The sequence below is a fragment of the Castor canadensis genome, chromosome 13 (assembly GCF_047511655.1).
Source record: "Castor canadensis chromosome 13, mCasCan1.hap1v2, whole genome shotgun sequence".
Lineage (NCBI taxonomy): Eukaryota > Metazoa > Chordata > Mammalia > Rodentia > Castoridae > Castor > Castor canadensis.
In genome coordinates, this window is record NC_133398.1 from 55,238,186 (window position 1) to 55,255,749 (window position 17,564).

The 17,564-nt window shown below is 37.9% G+C and overlaps 1 protein-coding gene across 22 annotated transcripts in view; it reads left to right on the top strand.

Annotated features, from left to right (window-relative positions):
- Positions 1 to 17,564, top strand: part of Bnc2 (basonuclin zinc finger protein 2) — a 420,512-nt gene that overhangs the window by 274,302 nt on the left and 128,646 nt on the right. For all 22 annotated transcript variants that reach the window (XM_074051774.1, XM_074051768.1, XM_074051763.1 and 19 more), the window contains one exon: positions 15,444 to 15,679. In XM_074051774.1, the coding sequence (XP_073907875.1) occupies positions 15,444 to 15,679 (236 nt within the window). The remainder of the gene's footprint in view (positions 1 to 15,443; positions 15,680 to 17,564) is intronic.

Genomic DNA, 17,564 nt, shown 5'->3' on the forward strand with positions numbered 1-17,564 from the left:
CATGTGAGCATTGGCAGAAACTCTGACAAGCAGTTCTTCATATTTTATTATGTTCTTGTCTGCAGAATCTCTTGTCAGGCAAAAACCTTGTCAGCGGAAAACCTGTCGTAGGATCAGAGGAGACAAAAACAGGTGTCACACAGGCAGTCAAAACTGAAGGAAAAAAAAGATTAGGCTAAAGAGAGAGAGGCAGACAATTACATTAACGCCATTGCTTTTATCTTATAGATGTGTGTTATTATCTCGGGTGCTGAGTGCGCAATTGCCTCACAGAAAAGTAGACAGGAGACAAGGGGAAACTTGATAGTTATTAACTGAAGAGGCAGTGTGTCAAAGCTGGATGGGGTTCAAAGTTTTGCAGAGGGGAAAAAACTGCAGGCAGCAAGCAACGGCTGTGTGGTTCTGCTCTCGGCTACACAAACCTAGTAGTAATCTAACATTTTCTACTTGGAAACAGATCATAGAGAGAAAAATTAATGAAAGATTTCATTTGGAGACTTTGGAGGTAACATTTATCCTCTATACATGTGGCTGAATCACATACCCTTTTCTCTATAAAATCTTGCCACAATGTGAGACGTGGTGAGGCATGAAGACAGGCATTTGTCAGTTCGGCTGTGTTGTTTGGATATGTTTAAAACACCTATTATCAACACACTTTTAATTAAAAAAAGCTATTAAGAAGCCCTTTTACTAAGTGTGAACATCTGTACATGCAAGCTGTAAATTAGGAGATCACATATGTGTGCCTCAGTCAGAGACTAAATGAATTTGGCAAGTGCTTTCTGTGACTGGTTTTTAAATACAGTAAAATATCTAAAGGAAAAATTGCTATACCTTGCAGTTTGCATTGATTTTTTTATTATTTATGTTGGTACTGAGAAATAGAACTTTTCTAATTAGAAATTTAAGTCATTATCATGATCAGATCAGTAAACACAATTCAAAGCACTAACAAATATCTCCCCTCTGTTCCTTTGTTCATACTATTTCTGAAGACTTACTTGCTTCCTGAACTTTGAGGCTCTATGAAATATATGTGATGGTATAAAATAGTTTCAATTTGCCAGGTATATAAACCCTGAAAGATAGCTTTGTTGATAACTCATACATGTCAGGGAGCCAACTAACAAAGAATGGGTGGCAACTTTTAATTTCCCTGTCTGGTCAATTATACATTGATCACATTAGCAGGCGTTTCTCTGGCTCTTAGTATTTTCTACTTGTGTGTTTAAAATTTGGTTAGTTTAGGCTTTTTCTCATCCCTAAGACTTCCCTCTTAACCCTTTCTTAGGAGCAAATCTTTATATAGGGTCTTTGATCCCACCAGTCACCAGTGCAAAGCAGTAAATACTTGACACATGCATTAAGCAAATCCAGCAATCCAGAAAAAACACACCCCAGTGTCAGAAGTGTGTGCGATAGCCCAAGAGTTTTAAGGGATTACATGTAGTAAAGGGGGGGAAAAGATTAACTATAGATTTAGGATGATATTGTAAGCTGACTTAACTGGAAGAAAGAAAAACTACTATGACACAGTCATTGAAAATAAACCAGTATAGTCATTTCTTTTAGGTATTTCCTGCCAGGTATGGTTTTTAATATCACTACTCTCACCAATCTTGAAATATTTCCTCATTACACCTGATAGAGTTTAAAGCATGTGTTGCATTTACAGTGTTTGCTTAGTGAAAACAATATAGAGATACAGGCTACTTCAAGAAAATTAAATCTGTAAAGCTAATAATTTGGGGTTAGGGTGATTATTCTTTTATATAATAACTTTTTTTTTTACTAAAAGGATATATGCAGTTTATTCAAGTAGCATATTTCAAAATTTCAATACTTTTAAAATGGGTTATGTTTTATAGTCAGCATACATTTAATTCATTGATATAAATCTTGAATAAAGCAGAGTTATGTAGCTAACTTTCAGCTAGCCTTAGCAACTGGAGATTAGGTGAACTGTAACAATAATAATAATCCCCAAACCTGGTTTCAGCAAGGAGATTCAATTACCAAGTCTCTTCCTATATCCACTGTCAAGCTTGCAGTTTCAATTTTCTCTTTTCTCTTTACCACCTCAAGTGGAGTTGCTACCTATGAGCAAAGACATGTCTCCCAAACTGGGGTCATATAGGGAAGAGGAGGGAGGATAAGAAGGAAAACCAAGGCCCTGTTTAATCTGCTCACAGGAGGGGGTGAGCTTCTGAACCACCGCACTGACAGTGTACTTTTATGGGTGCAGCAGTCAGACGTTAATGATTTCCAAAGTTGGTTCTGAAGACTTTATTATGCATAAGGCCACGGGGGAAATGCCAATCAGTTTGAAATATTAGCTATATGATCTCAAGTGCAGCTCAGAGTCTCCCCTGGATTAAATGTGGGTGTTTCTATGTGTCTGTCCACATACTATGAAATCAGCCCCAACAGGCGCTGATTAAAGTTCAGGGGATGATGGTGGAGTTTATTGAAAGTGCTTTTGTCCCTTTCCTCCCCTACAATTTAGAGTCATGTTCATAACAGATCATGAGCGTGTTTATATATTGTCCCTTACATATTAAGGGCTTTGTGAGAAACAAACATCAGAGCTATTTGCATAATGTATATAAGGCAGAGTAATGTAACCAGGGTTTGTGGAGGCCCAATAGAGTTTTTTCAGCCTAAAAATACTGACACGCTATTTGTTCAAGGAAAACAACAAACCTTTGCACATAAGGGCTGATAGTTTTCATCACCAGGTTTAGGGATCAGCTCTTACAACTATGTATCATTTCTTCTTTGCTGAAAAAACTTCCAGAGGCCTGGGTATTAAATATCCTAATTAATTCAACTTTGACAGGTACAGTTAGAAAGTTGTGACTTAAATGGAACATGAGTTTTTTTGTACTTAGCTCCCAGTTAAGTAATTTTTACCCCAAAGTAAGGACTAAAATGTGCAGATCTAAATATTCAAATCTTCAGGAAATTTTCTCATTTTATCACAATTGTTACCCTCTGTGATCTCCCGGTTCACTAAAAAGTTTTTGATAGGCCATAATTGCCACTTACTAATGTTCTGCCCAAACGCAGAATAAAAATGGTTTTATTAGGATCTGGCTTACAGTCTTACAAGTAGATTAAGCTTTTGCCTTGAGCCCTGATGGTCTTGCCTAGTAAGAGAGTTGAGTCTTATAATGGGAAAGGATTGGTATTATAATGATTCCAAAGGGCCCCTTTATGATGAAATTCTAAATACTCAAAATCCCATTAAACCCGCAGAGTTCATGGGCTAGCTACATTGAAATGACATATCATTATATTGGGTATAGTGTGCTTATTATAAAGGGTGGTATAATAAAAACTATTGGTCATATTAGCAAGAATGAAGAGCCACTTACACTCATAAATGCAGAAGTTATAGCCTAGACATTTGAAGTAAGAGCAATAACAATAATCTGTTTATGATAGTCAAAATTTAAAAAATTTGACCCTAGAAATTGCTCCAACAACTTTATTGTAGAACTTCTAAAGTAATCATGGAAATAATTCCATGAAAACCATTCCCTAAAGACATGTTAAATGTTAATCCATGGGAAATTAATATAGTATTCTAGGTTTCAGAACTAACCATTTGATGCTATTGTAATTCAGAATCCTAGAGTGATTTCAGATAGGAGACAGGAAGTTCTCCAAACAATTAGCCTCACAATTTAAGGCTCACTTGGCTTTCTTCCAAATTGAAAGAATAAGTCTTTGATTTTTTTTTTAAACTTGTAAAATTGCTTTAAATTGGCGTTTAAAAAATTTTAAATATCCAGTATAGGATCAGAATTTAGTGAGATAACAGATTTCCTTTTAGACCTACTTCATACAAATTTTAATTGTTTTATTCTGCAGAGTAGGTGATTTTGAGAAGTCATTCCACCTTGCACACTTCAGGCTTTAGTGAATAACAATAGATTATTAGCGTCACGCTGCTGTGCCTTAACAGCTAGTAGGTGGAATCCACAGGACATGCAGGGTCTGCAGTGAGCTTGTTCCTGTGGAAACCAGCTAAGTCCCTTGAATTTGACTTTTAAAGAAAGTTGTGTTTTTTTAAAAAAAAAAAAGTTGTGGGAAACTAAGAACTATAAACTATTACTGAGAGCCAATTTTCTAGGATCAATGAAAAGCACTTTTATACTCTTACATTAAGAAAAAAAAAAGTACCTGAATATGTTCTTATTTCTCTGACCTTCACAGAAAATATTGGAAGTGAAGTCTGTAGAATTACAGCTTTACATTTGTTTTAATTTATTTGAAGGTTTGGGGAGTAATTCCTGTTATTTAAAATGGACATAAAAAATAGTTATGCACATTTCATTCATAGATGCAAGTTCTCTTATAACTACCCCATACTCACTTCCAACATGACTCCATACATTTGAAAACCAAGTTTTATAGTTCTTAGTTCAAGTTAGCACTATAGTCAAAAGTATATATCACTGTATACTTATTATATGTTTTATGTTACATTTTATGCTAATTTTACATTTATGTTATATCCATTAATGAACCACAGATATTCCAGCTGTTGTCCTTACAGTGATTCTGTTCTTCACATCAGTGATCCAGACTTATATGTGTCACGTGTACACCATTTTTGAATCTTGTGGCTTACCGTCTATTCCCTTTGGAAAATTATAGAATCTCTCAGTGTTTGTTGGAATTATATTCAGGCCTCAATTTCCCCTTTATAGTCAGAAAAATTGCCAGTTTGAGAAATTCTGATAAATGTTGATTATTTAGTAACAATTCATAGTTCAAGAAGCTTGTGTAATATGAATTTTTATTCTTTTTCTAACTAGTATTCTTATTGTGCAGTTAAAGCTTTTTCTTAGTTAAGGATTGGGTGTGTAACTCGGTGGTGTGCTTGCCTAACATGGATGAGGCCCAGGATTCAAAACAAATGTTTCTCTGATGAGCCTTTTATCCTCCCCTCTCCACCCCCCCGCCAAAAGTTTTTTTTTTGTAGAAGCTGTTCTTAGAGTCTGTTTGTTTGTTTGTTTTGGACTCTAGGGTTTGAATTCAGGGCTTCATGCTTGCTAGACAGGTGCTCTCCCACTTGAGTCACTCCACCAACCCCTTCTTAGAGTCTTAATTGGGCGATTATATTCTCTGACCCTTTTCTCAGGTCTACCCTGTACCTTTTTCCTATGGCTCTGAGACCATAAGTGAAGCATATTGATCACAAATCCAGTGATCTGCACTATTTGTGGATGATTTTCATAGTATAAAGACATTATGATCCAATCTGTATACCTTGATATTAAGTGTTTCTATACAATGCTAGACTTCCATCCTGTTTTTATCTAGAAAATTCTTAACATGGTAGGAAAGGGAATAAGCTATGCAATGCAAAGTTTAGTCATAATTCCTGTACAACTAGCACTCTACCCCCGACATACCCTACTGTCCTGTAGAGGCATAAAGAATAAAGGAGAGGATTGAAAAAGGTGGGTGGGTGAGATCCAGAACTTGGTAGCAGGGTGTAATCATCATACATTTACCCTTTCAGTGTGAGTGTAGAGAAAGTACCTCTTCTATGCATATGAACTGTCCGTCCATTCAGCAGTATGAGCACCGAACACCCATAAGTGATTACGTGTAAGATACTGTTGCTGCTTAAAGCCAAGCTATTGTTTTAAAGCTTAAAACCAAGTTGTTGTGGCCCCAGTAAATGGGCAGCATATGGCTGGTGCCTGTATGATGGTACACATAAGCACTGCCAATGTTGACAGTTTGCTCCTAGGTGATGAGACCTCTCCAGGCATTGTGGAGAAAGAAAGTAGAACCTAAGTTGGAGCTGGAAAGAAAGAATAGTCAAAAGCATTCAAAAGAAAGATGAAAGGCACTGAAAATAAAAATTCTGAGATAATGTAACTGTGCACATGGAACTCTGCTTATCCCTACAGCTTCATCTCATGCCCTTGTTCCCTTCAGATCCCAGCCAGACTGACTTTGCCTTAACCCCCTATAGAAATTATTTCTGTATGCCACATATGCAGTTTGTAATTCTGTGTGTTTATGTGTATTTTTAAAGTCCCTTTTCCTGACTACTCAATCTCAACTGGACCTGAACTATGTCTTTTTTTCTCCTTAAAACTGAGCATGGGGCCTGGAAATGTCCATTTAGTAACCAAATTTTAAAGCACTAGGATTATTTAAAAGTCAGTGGGTAGCTCATTTTGGTTGGAACAGAGAGCTCATGTCAAAGAGTTATGCTGGGAGATAAATCACTGTATTCAAGGTCTTCTAATCCAGTAGAGGAGTGTTGGGGGTGGGTGCATGAGGTGAAAAGGCTAGGGACAGCATTGGAAACTTTTATGCAGAGAGGAGATATATGTATGTATATTTTGAGAAGACGGACTTGGTTTTGTTTAGGATGTTATTAGGCCAATGAGATCAGGGAGACCAAAAGCAGATAAAATCATTATAGTAATGGAGGAGTGAGGGTCTAAATGCCTGTCTAGTTTGGTAGAAATTAGATCAGAAAGTAATTGATTATGAAAAACTGAAGTGTTGTTAATGAGTGATTGATTACAAACAGGAGCAAGAGGGAAGTTCTCAGAGGTGATTTGGAATGTTCTTGCTAGATAAGGTTAAGTGAGAAAGCCAACTTCAGCAAGATAGAAATTTGTGTCTGCAGTTAGCACTGTACAAATTATGCACTGAAAAAAGCAGATGCAGATAAATCAATATGTGCCCACCATTGCCTTTGAGGGGTAAAGTTATGGATGATTTTCATTTTCGTTTTCCTTTTTCTTGAATTTATAACATTTTTTCAATGAACACCTGTAAGGATTTTGGCCTAGATCAAGTATGTATTTAGAGTTGAGGGTCTGGAGCTGGGGGAGAGCTAGGGGCATGGTATAGGACTTGGAGTCCTAGTGGCAGATTATCAGGAGGGCAGCACGAGGAGCAGCAGCTTATCGAAACCTGGTGCTTCCTCTGTCTCTCTGTTGGTTTTCCCTCCAAATCTTCCAAATTAGAATATCACAATCATTTTGTAGTCTTGCCTGCCTCCAAGCAAAGCGCCCCCCACCACCTGCCTACTTCTTAGCTTGGTCTTGAATTTATGTTCTCCTCTCATTCTTTTTGAATTCGAGTAGTGATTTTCATGCTCCTGGCTTTCCTGCACCTGAAAGAATAGTGAAAAACAAAACCTATCCTAACACTTTCGTATGTCAGGTGACTTGCTAGTGTTGTAAAGTAGATGGCAGAGCTGGGATTGGAACCTTTGTACGCTTGGTCTCAGGACTTGGCAGTTGGGAAGAACAATTGGAAGCGCTAAGTCAGTGCTTTAAGTCCTTATTTTTTATCTTTAACTCTTACATTTTCAATCCTCTTCCTGAAGGTAATATTATCGTAAAACATTCACTGGAAAGTCCTTTATCTTTCAACCTATCATACATGTCTGCAATGAAAATTAAGAAAACAATATGTCTATAAGTGGAAATTTTATTTTTTTAAAATTCCAATAATCACAATGAATGAAATAAATTATTCTAAATACACATTTTTTTGTACTTTATTAAACAGAAAGTGAATGTTAGTTAGAAGTGCATCTGTTAGTGAAATAGATGGGATTATACTTTTTTCTTCCCTGATTAGTTCTTGTTTTCATGGACAAATAGTGCTCATAAGAAAGAGAAAAGGTACATTACTAGTTCTGAGCCCTTTTTCATTTTCACAGATGTAGCTGTTGAGATACTTGTTCAGGCACATAGGTAGGACTAGGAAGTTTGTTACCATACTGTCATGCAGTGCTTAGACCTCATTTCCCGTTACATGCCAAATGCCACCCAGGGCTTGATTTTTCTGATAAAACCAAAGAAATGAGAGTCATCTTCCCTGCTACCCAGATATATTTACAGTCATTCACCTTCTCAGAGTTCGGGAAAAAGACAATAAAATACAAGACATATCAAGTGACTCTTTACCTTATAATGTACTTTGATCATTTTCATTCCACACAATTACTTTCTTAACTTCCCCTTTTGCTATTTTTAATGGGTTTCATTATTCTATTTTCACACATGCATATAATGTATAGTTCAGTCATATTCATTTCCCCTACCACTCTCTCCTTTTGCCCTCCTGCTGGTTTTCTTTTTGTTTTTAGGTTTAGAGAAAATATGTAATAGCTGTCTCATTTATTTCACTTAACATATTGATCTTCAGTTCCATCTATTTTCAGCAAATGTCAATTTGATTCTTCTTTATGGCAGAATAATACTCCATTGTATATATGTACACACACACACACACACACACACACACACACACACATCTTCTATACTCACTGGTTTATGGGCACCTAGGCTGATTCTGTTGCTTGGCTATTGTGAATAGTGCTGCAATAAACATTGGTGTTCATGACTACTTATATCAAATGACTGTTTATAAGCTTAACTTTAGTCTTTCATTTAGAGGTATCTTTATTCCAGTATACACAGAAAGATTGAGAAAATAAAAATACTGTATTAGTTATTGATTTGAATTAATTCTGCAGTTTTTAAAGAAAGATGCTTTTTGCCTTATTGTAGTAGATTTTGCTATCTTAATTGCAAAATTTTCCACCATTAGCCTCCTTCTCAAAGCTAATCCTAATGATCAAATTGGACTTGATTTGCATTAGAATAAGTTGAACTCACATTTCACTTCAAATAAATGTATTAATATGTATTTTGAGGAAAATTACAAAAAAGCCCACATCAGTAGGTCTTAGAATGCATTGTGTATGATAAGTTACTATAAAAGTCCAGCATAAAATGTGCAAATAAGATTAATTTATTCTGTTAACAATAGAAATACTACTTCTAATTGCTTAATTAGTAATAATGTACTATAATACATACATTATTTAAGAAGCGAGGAGTATGTTGGATGTTTTGGTATTACTCTAGTAAATGTGGTTCCATCTGTGTAACACAGTCTAGTGTTGAACTTAGGGAGGAGTTAGATAATGATCATATATTAAAAATTTACTAATTGGTTAGATCTCATGGGCAAACAATGTACTTAATGAAAATGGAAGTCATATATTGCTAAAAATTAACATTTTGGCACTTGAGTTATTTATTATTTTGTTGTTTCATTTTTGTTAATAGGCCATAGTAAAAAGTCAGTTTTATAAGATGAAAATGATGATTAATGATGTCTGAAATATTTTATATTATTGATTACAAAGGATGGAACTGCTACCATTGAATGGTACACATAGTTTCTGAAAGAATCATCTGAAATTTCTATCCACAGGTTTTATCTAGTGTTTTCTGCAGATTTTGTAGGTCCAGGAAAATACCCAAACTGAATTTAAAGAGTGGGCATCACTTATATGTGTTAGGGACTTTTCTGTTCAGGTGATGACTCCCTCCTATGGAGTAAATATTGATAATAGTTTAAGAGTTGCTTACCTGTGAGTGTGTGCAAGCTGTGGAGCCCATTTTCATTAATGTGCACTTTTGTTTTCATCCCACAAGACTCTTTGTAAAGAATGATATGTAATTAAAATAGACAGGAATACAGAGTGGAATTCATTACACTGTCCCATTTTACATTGTTTCTGAACTCAGAACATTCCAGCATAGATCCCCACATCATGTTCTAGCTGCACTTTACTTGGCTGTGTGTATCCAGAGAAAGAAAACCTTTTGTTAATAATACAAGAAGCTTTCTCAAAGTAATTCAGATGGCAGATTATTTTGGCACCCAGGAATGTACCCAGGACCATACACCATATACTGTTATTTTGTAAAGGAAGAAGGGTACGGTTTTTATAAGGGAAAATGGAATAGATAATATGAATGTGCACATACACCTGTTCAGCTTTAGAGTAAATACAGTGTGCTGTATCTGGAAACACAGTCTCTATATCTACATACCTCTTCAAAGTCCTTTTTCACCACCTTGTTACCCCCTAGTTTAGGTGTGTTGCACTAGGTTAAAGCATCTTCCAGTACAGAAAGGCAAGACTTTCCTTGTCTCATCACTTGGGTGTAAGCCACCCCTGCTCTAACTCATCAATATGACTTTCAGTGTGGCCTGTGAGTAGGGACATATGTGTCAGAGTCATCTGTGACAATTTCTCAATCTTAACCCTACTCCTTCTAGGGGATTGTAGTGCTGAGGTTCATCCAGCCCCTTTTTTTAGCTACTGTTACTGCTGAACATTGGTCATGTTTCCCAGACTGACAACTGTTGCTTTAACCAAACTGAACATTTCTCAGTTTTCTGTTAAAATTTTCATCTTATAAAATGTTTCATATTTTCTATATCCAGTAAACAAGAAATAAAGTTATAAACTTTCCAGAGATTTTTGCCTCTAGGATTAAAGTTCCTTAGAGGCCACCCATCTGACCTTCTTGGATATGTCTGTAACTATTTTATCTCAGGTGTTAGACAATTTTGGATGTTCAGTTCTCTTATGCTTATTAGTTCAGTGGTATGGTCCCTGGCCAACAACATCAACATTGTCTAGAAATTTGTTAGAAATGTAGATTCTTGGTCCCTACCCTAGAGACACTGAGATAAGAATTCCAAGGGAAGTGTTTTATGTTTTGTGTTAAATCACCTTTCAGGTGATTCTGATACACCTATTGACTGAGAACCAGGCCTCAGTTCCATTTCTCCAAATCGCATCACTCCCCTCCTTCCTCACTAGCCAGCTTCCTAGTTATCTTATGAGACTGCCTTCCCAGTAGGCAGGCTTTCCCTCTCTTCCTTATGCTGTGGTACTTTATTGAATCTCTTTTATAGCATTTCTATTGCCTGCATCTGTCTGTCTCTGAAGGTAGAGGCCATAACATAAATTACTTTTGCATCTGCATACAGCGCCTATCTCAGTGGTAAGTTAATAAGTGCTGGTGAAGAAATGAATGTATGCACGAGTGAAGGAGGAATAGTGATCAATAGGTCAGCTGCTATAGAGTGATCACAGAGAATAATGAAGGAAAAAAGCTATTGGATTTCACAGTAAGGCAGGTGTTCATGACCTTTGAAATGCTTGCTTCAGCAGAGTGATGGGCAGGAAGCCCAGATTGCTGGGAGCTAGGGACTTCCAACACAATCAGGACTTGCAAGTTTCTTATTGACTGTTTATCTGAACATGTGGTAGAAACAATTTTCCTGGGTGGAGTTACTAAGTGACCTTAGGTTAGGTTACCTGACCCATTGAGCATGTGACTTCAGAATAGGTGATAATTGTAATACTGTGTGTTTTAATTAAAAGATTAAATGAGATATTTATGAGCCCCTGGATTACCTGACATATAGTTTAATACTTAAATGATCATTTTCTTTAGTCTTCTGTATAACCATTATTTTTCTTTATTAGTGTTGTTGAAGACATTATTTATTGTAACTTTTTATAAGCCTTGAAATTACTTAGGATAGTCTTCATTTCCATTGCAGAAATTATGAATTGCATTTGACCTAGAACTAATACACCTTTAGATTCCCCAGCAGGTAGTTGTACTAGTTAGGGCTCTTTTGGTTTGAAAAGAGGGAGAGGAGAGAGAGTGGGAAAGGTGGCCAGGGATAGGGGTTGGTGGGGGTGGTAGGGGAAAGAAGAGAGAGATTAGTCTGGATCAAATAACATTATCAGTCCTTGGTCTCTTTCAGATCATCTTGCAGCCCATTCATATTCTCAAGCATTTCTTACTATCTACAAATTTAAAGAAAAGAGAAGAAATTACCACTGTAACAAGTTATAACTAACTAAAATCCAGGATTCAATCTCACTATCTAGACTTGGGTCACTCATCCCGGTTGTGGTCAGGGAGCTAGGCTATACTGCTTTTTCCTCATCCCCCTTGGCCTAACTTATGCCCCTAGCCCTACAGGATTCAGACCTGAATCCTTAACCCATCAGGAAGATCATGAAATTTGATACAAGTTGGTTCTCAGTCTGCAGACACTACCACACTTTAAAAAGTCACCACTTACCCTCTGTTCGTCCAGGCATGTTTCTGGAAAAGTTGTCCCAACTTGGTGACTCAGTATGATCTGGCAAGTACAAAGCACAACATTTTGATATATTGAACAAATTTGACAGAAGATAATCTGTGATGATAGGTCCATGCTGAAATTTATGGCAGCTAGATGGTTTATATTCATTCATCTATGGTTCTTCTTTTAGATGATTGCTGCCTCAGCTCGAGCTTTTTCTGTTACTTTGTCATTACTACTACTGACTTTTGGGCCCACTTTTTCATGTTCCATATCAGAATCTAAAGCTGGCTGTATGCTTATTTGTATAAGTAAAATTTTATTGGAACACAGACACACCCTTTCGTTTATGTCTTTTCTATGCTTGGCTCATTTCCTGTTGTGATGTATAGGTGAGTAGTTCTAAAAGGGGAAGTATGGCCGATAAACCTAAAATAGTTACTAAATATTGGGCCCTTGTAGAGTAAGTTGTTGACTCCTACTGCATATTTCTGTGTTTTATCACTGAATTCCTACTTCTTGACCTGTTGTGTACTTATGAAGAAGAATCAGGTAATGTCCTTAAAATCTAACTTTCTGGTGTTCTAAATTTTTTGTTGTTGTTGCAGTACTGGGGTTTGAGCTCAGGCCTTGTGCTTGCCAGGCAGGTGCTCTCCACTTGAACTACAACTCCAGTCCTTTTTTTGTCTTATGTAGTTTTCAGATAGTGTCTTCTGTATTTGCCTGGGCAGGCCTTGAGCCACAGTTCTACATATGCCTTCCACGTAGCTAGGATGACAGGCTTGTGCTGCCACACTTGGTTTATTAATTGTGATGGAGTTTTGCTAACTTTTTTTTGCCTGGATTAGCCTCACATTGCAGCCCTTCCCACCACCACCCCTCTGCCTGCCAAGTAGGTGGGATTATAGGCATGAGCCATTGTGCCAGACCCTAAAAAGTGTTTCCATGGAAATATTTTTGCCTTTCCTTTTTCACTTATGCGCTTAACAATTGTCTGAACAGCTTCTCTCTCTCTCTCTTTCTCTCTCTCTCTCTGTCTCTCTCTCTCTTTTTCCTGTTGTCACAACGATTTAGCTCTCATCTTTTAAAACCACTAGCCTTTTTAAAAAATAAATTAGGACATATGGGTTACAGTTTTCCTTCCAGCACCTGAGTGCATTTGAACATATACCTACATACACTTGATGCAGAGATACTAAGTGCCAAAACCATGTCTAAAAGTCAGGGTTTGATTTCCCCTTTCTGGAATCCTCGCTTTCTCATGTGTTGTGGTGAGGGCAGTGCATTTTACAAAGGAGTTTGGTTCAGGAGGGTTGATGAAGGGAAATAGAGGAGGAACAGCTTTCCTCAAGTCTGTCATGAAGTCTGAAGGCTGCGTAGTTAAGCTGTACTGAAGAAGAACAAGGATGAAAATACCCCTTTCTTGCTTTTTTTTTGCAGCCTAAATGCCCTGTGGAGTAAGAGAAGACTTCAGTCTCTAAGCTTGTGAATCCCTTATCTTTCCCAAACGTTAAATTAATTTTTAAAGCTATTTATTCAAAGTTGACTTAACCACTAGAATAGGAAAGATCAGACAAATCAGCTGCAAGAAATGAAGTATGAGGAAACCCGAACTCTTTGACAAAGTATTCCTAGGAGTAAATGTGTTGAATGAAGCCAGCGGGTAAATGATAAGGGCCTTTACACTGTGGATGTAAGAAAGCAATTTATCAAGAGTACATGAACTCTCTGGTGACCACAAGTCAGGAGGAAACGAGAGTGGAGGAGGAGCCCTAAAAAATACATTAGAAATGCTAAAAAAAAAATTTTTTAAAAGAGAGAGAGAGAGAGACCTATATGTATGCACTTTAGAATCCCTCCATAATTGTGCAGAAATACTGGTGTGTTAAAGTGTGTGTTAAAATAGGAGTTACTCAAATTGCACTTGTACTGTAGCCCATACTGTTACGGGGTAAAATGTTGGGGAAACCAAGTTAGGGAGACCACGCAGTAAATTAGAATTTATAAGAACCTTAGGTGCTCTCAGACCTTGTGATTCCAGACAGAATGTTGTCGATAGCTGTGTGCCTGCCTCCTGAGGTTAGATGACCACCTTTCTGGCTTACATGTTTATCTTTTTTGCATCTCTGAAGGGGTATGTTGGATAATTCTAACTGAAAGGTGTTAATGGTAACATCTTTCGTGTTCTCTTAACAAGTTCTACATGTCCCTCACTCAACTTCTCATTAATCTCGCCAGCATCTTTTGGAGCCTTATGCTAGTGTACCCTTAATCATTCATTGGAGAAACTGAGGCCAAACAAGTTGGATTATCAGCAACAGGGCTCCCTATAACGCAGACACAAATGGGAATAGAATCTATGACCTTCTTCTAAGGGTTTTAGTTCTAGGGGAGGGATGGCATTAGAATTGAGGAGAATGAGATTTCAATTGTTGAAATATTGATTCCATTGAAAGTATTTATTCCAAGAGAGAACCTTAGTTCTCTCCCCTGAGATAATAGAGTTAGCAAAAATACACAGAATTTAGTCATTTCATCTGACAGTTTTTTCAGATCTGTTAACAAAAGTGACGAAATTAAGACTTGAATTTCTTTTTTTCTCCTTAAGTGTGTTCCATAGAACATGCCAGTGGTGATAAAACTATCCCACAGATGAACGAGAGAAATTGGGAGAACTGAGTTTTCAGATCATCCGCCTTAGCTAATTTAAATTGTTTCAAGTATCGAGGCCTCCATACAAGAGTGTGGCCATATTCCCTCTGAGTCAGGCTTTGTCTCACTATGTAGCTCAGGCTGGCCTGGAACTCGTGATCCCCCTGCCTCAGCCTTGCAACCTAGTTTTATAGGTGTGTGCCACCTTGCTCAGCTCGAGTTAGGCTTTTTACTGCTCTAAAACACTCCTCCTCTTTAAAACTTGGTGTTAAAAGGTGTGAATTTTTTTTTCTTTTGAAGCAATCTTTCCCTATGTAGCTCAGGCTGGAACTCATGATCCTTCTGCCTTAGTCTCCCAAGTACTGGAATTACAGGCCTGTGTCATCACAACAGCTTAAAGGATGAATCTTACTTAAATAAGTGATACTGGTCTTCTGGCAGCATGAATTTGGAAGGTTTCGTGGGGTGGGGGAAGCAATAGGGATACCATGATAACTTGAGCCATAGTTCAATTAGTAAATTAGTTAGTCAGGTTTTCAAAGCCAGCCACAGTCATTTAAAAACATCCTTAGTGACTCTTTCTATAAGCTGAATGTGTTTTGTATTTGATATTGTCTACAATTTGTAAACAAAAAAAATCAAAGGAAAAGAAAGCGGGCAAAACAGGAAGGAGAGAAGATCTTGTTTAAAACTATATGAATGTGATCCAAGAAATGGAGCCCTGATAACATTCAGTAACGTTTCTAATTTCTGTGTCTCTGTGCTTTCTATTTCTTTATTCCATCCCCATCCCTGGGACATTGGTGAAATGACCATAGCCTTGGATAAGCTCAGTACACAGCACCTGTACCACCCTACCCAAGTGGAGATTGTGCAGTCCAACGTGGTGTTTGACATCAGCAGCCTGATGCTCTATGGGACACAGGCAGTGCCTGTGCGGCTAAAGATCCTGCTGGACCGGCTCTTCAGTGTCCTAAAGCAAGAGGAAGTGCTGCACATACTGCATGGCCTGGGCTGGACTCTGCGGGACTACGTCCGGGGATACATCCTTCAGGTAGGGGAGGACTTCGATGCTTGCATCCAGGCCAGCTTTTGGAGGGTCGGGTGAGAGCCCTGAGGATGCCTGGTCTTCTTCCTGTCCCTAGCATTCACATCCTCCTCTGGTCAGGAAATTGGGAATAAAGAGAGCTATCCTGGTAGACCATGTTCAGCTTTAGTAATGTGTATTATAAGGGAAAAAGTGGCCTGCTGAGTAGTGTTATTTTGTTTGCACCTTTTGAATCCAGCTCTTTCTCCCTACAAAGTGGGCTTTCTTATTTTCCCAGTAAATCTTATTATTGTCCTGTTACTCGGGAGGGCTCTTCAAGATGGGTAATAGATGTGTGAAAATCTGAGGTGATACTCCATCAGTGTTCATTAAGGCCTTTTCTCATCCTCAGTTAGGAGGCATGGTGTTTCTTGGTGGTCTGTATACCCTTAGTATTTACATTGTTTTTTTCATCCAAATCAAATGAAACTCTGTTGAATAACTAGTAAACCCTTACATCTTAGCCCTTTGAGTTTTATATTCTGAAACTTGAAAAGCATGGGTATAGATTTGGCCTTCATGGTGCCTTTTCTTCCAGTCTGGAGCTCCTCCTTTGTTATCAGTGATACTTCTGATCTGGTAAGGGCCTGCAAACTTCTCTAGAAAGCCCATTGTCTGTACCCTCCTCCCAAGCTCCCATCTTTTTTTTTTTTCAATATATCATGAGTCATTTTGCACTGTACACTTTGCGTCTTAAACTTGTTATGTTCATCCTACAATCCATGAGGGGTCAGTGTTGAGAACAGCATTTTGGAAGACCTCAGGATTTAAAAACACTACACTGGATGATTAACACCTGTGGAAGGAGATTTCAGTTGAGAAGGTAGAATCTGAAGTGGCTTTCTAAATTTCCTGTGGGAATAATATCAGAATTGACCCCTCCCTCCAAAAATTGTCATTGGCTCTGCCAAATTTGTGTAGTGGCAGAGATAATTCCCTGTGTTTATGACCCAAGCCACCCCATGTTATGTTCAAGTCCTTGGCTTCCAGCTTGGTATGTGGTGAGTAAGGAACCGCCAGTCTTCCTTTGCTTTAACCTGGCATCAGAACACACGAATTCCGGTATCTCCAGGTGTTCACCAGGACAGAAGAGCTGGGGTGGAATGGTGAGTAGAAGTAGAGAAAGAAAGAGGAAGTGGAATAACTTGTCTGCTCCCAGAGTAGAATCATTTCTTGGTTTTGTGAGATCCCCATCTTGGAAGGCACAGAAAACTTGGCCCTCAGGAGATGAGATGATGGTGCTGATATATACATTACACTTTTAGTTTAGAGAGCATGTGCATAACATTATTTCATTTGCCTTGGGGCATTTCAGTGGGGTAGGTAGACAAGTTCCCTGACCACCCAGGTCTTATTTAAGGGGACACAAGGACTAGGAAGAAAGATCAGGGAAAAGAAAGCAAGGTACCAGTTTCATAGTCCTGCTTCTACTGGCCCTGAGATCTACACAGTGCCACATCCTTCTGCAATCATTTCCACAACACAATTGGTAATGTCTGTTTTGGATGAATTTGCTCCTATACAAAGGAAGAAACCTCTTACAGATGTTTGAATGGAACTGTTATCTTGACTGATAGGAAGTCTTTTTTTTAATTCAAAACCTACAAAGAGTTTGCTCCAATCAGGTCATCTTTACTATCTCCACTCTTGTGTTTGTTTCTGTCATCATTGCTGTATTTCAGTTCCACCTGTATTTTTTACCTAAGACAATGGGAGTTACATTCATGTGTGTTTCTGCCCAAGTAGATATGTGTCTGGCTATACTGATTTGCCATACTAACAGTCCTATAGCCACTCACTATATCATTTTGATGGCATTTAATATACAACCTGTTGGTTTTTCTATGACATG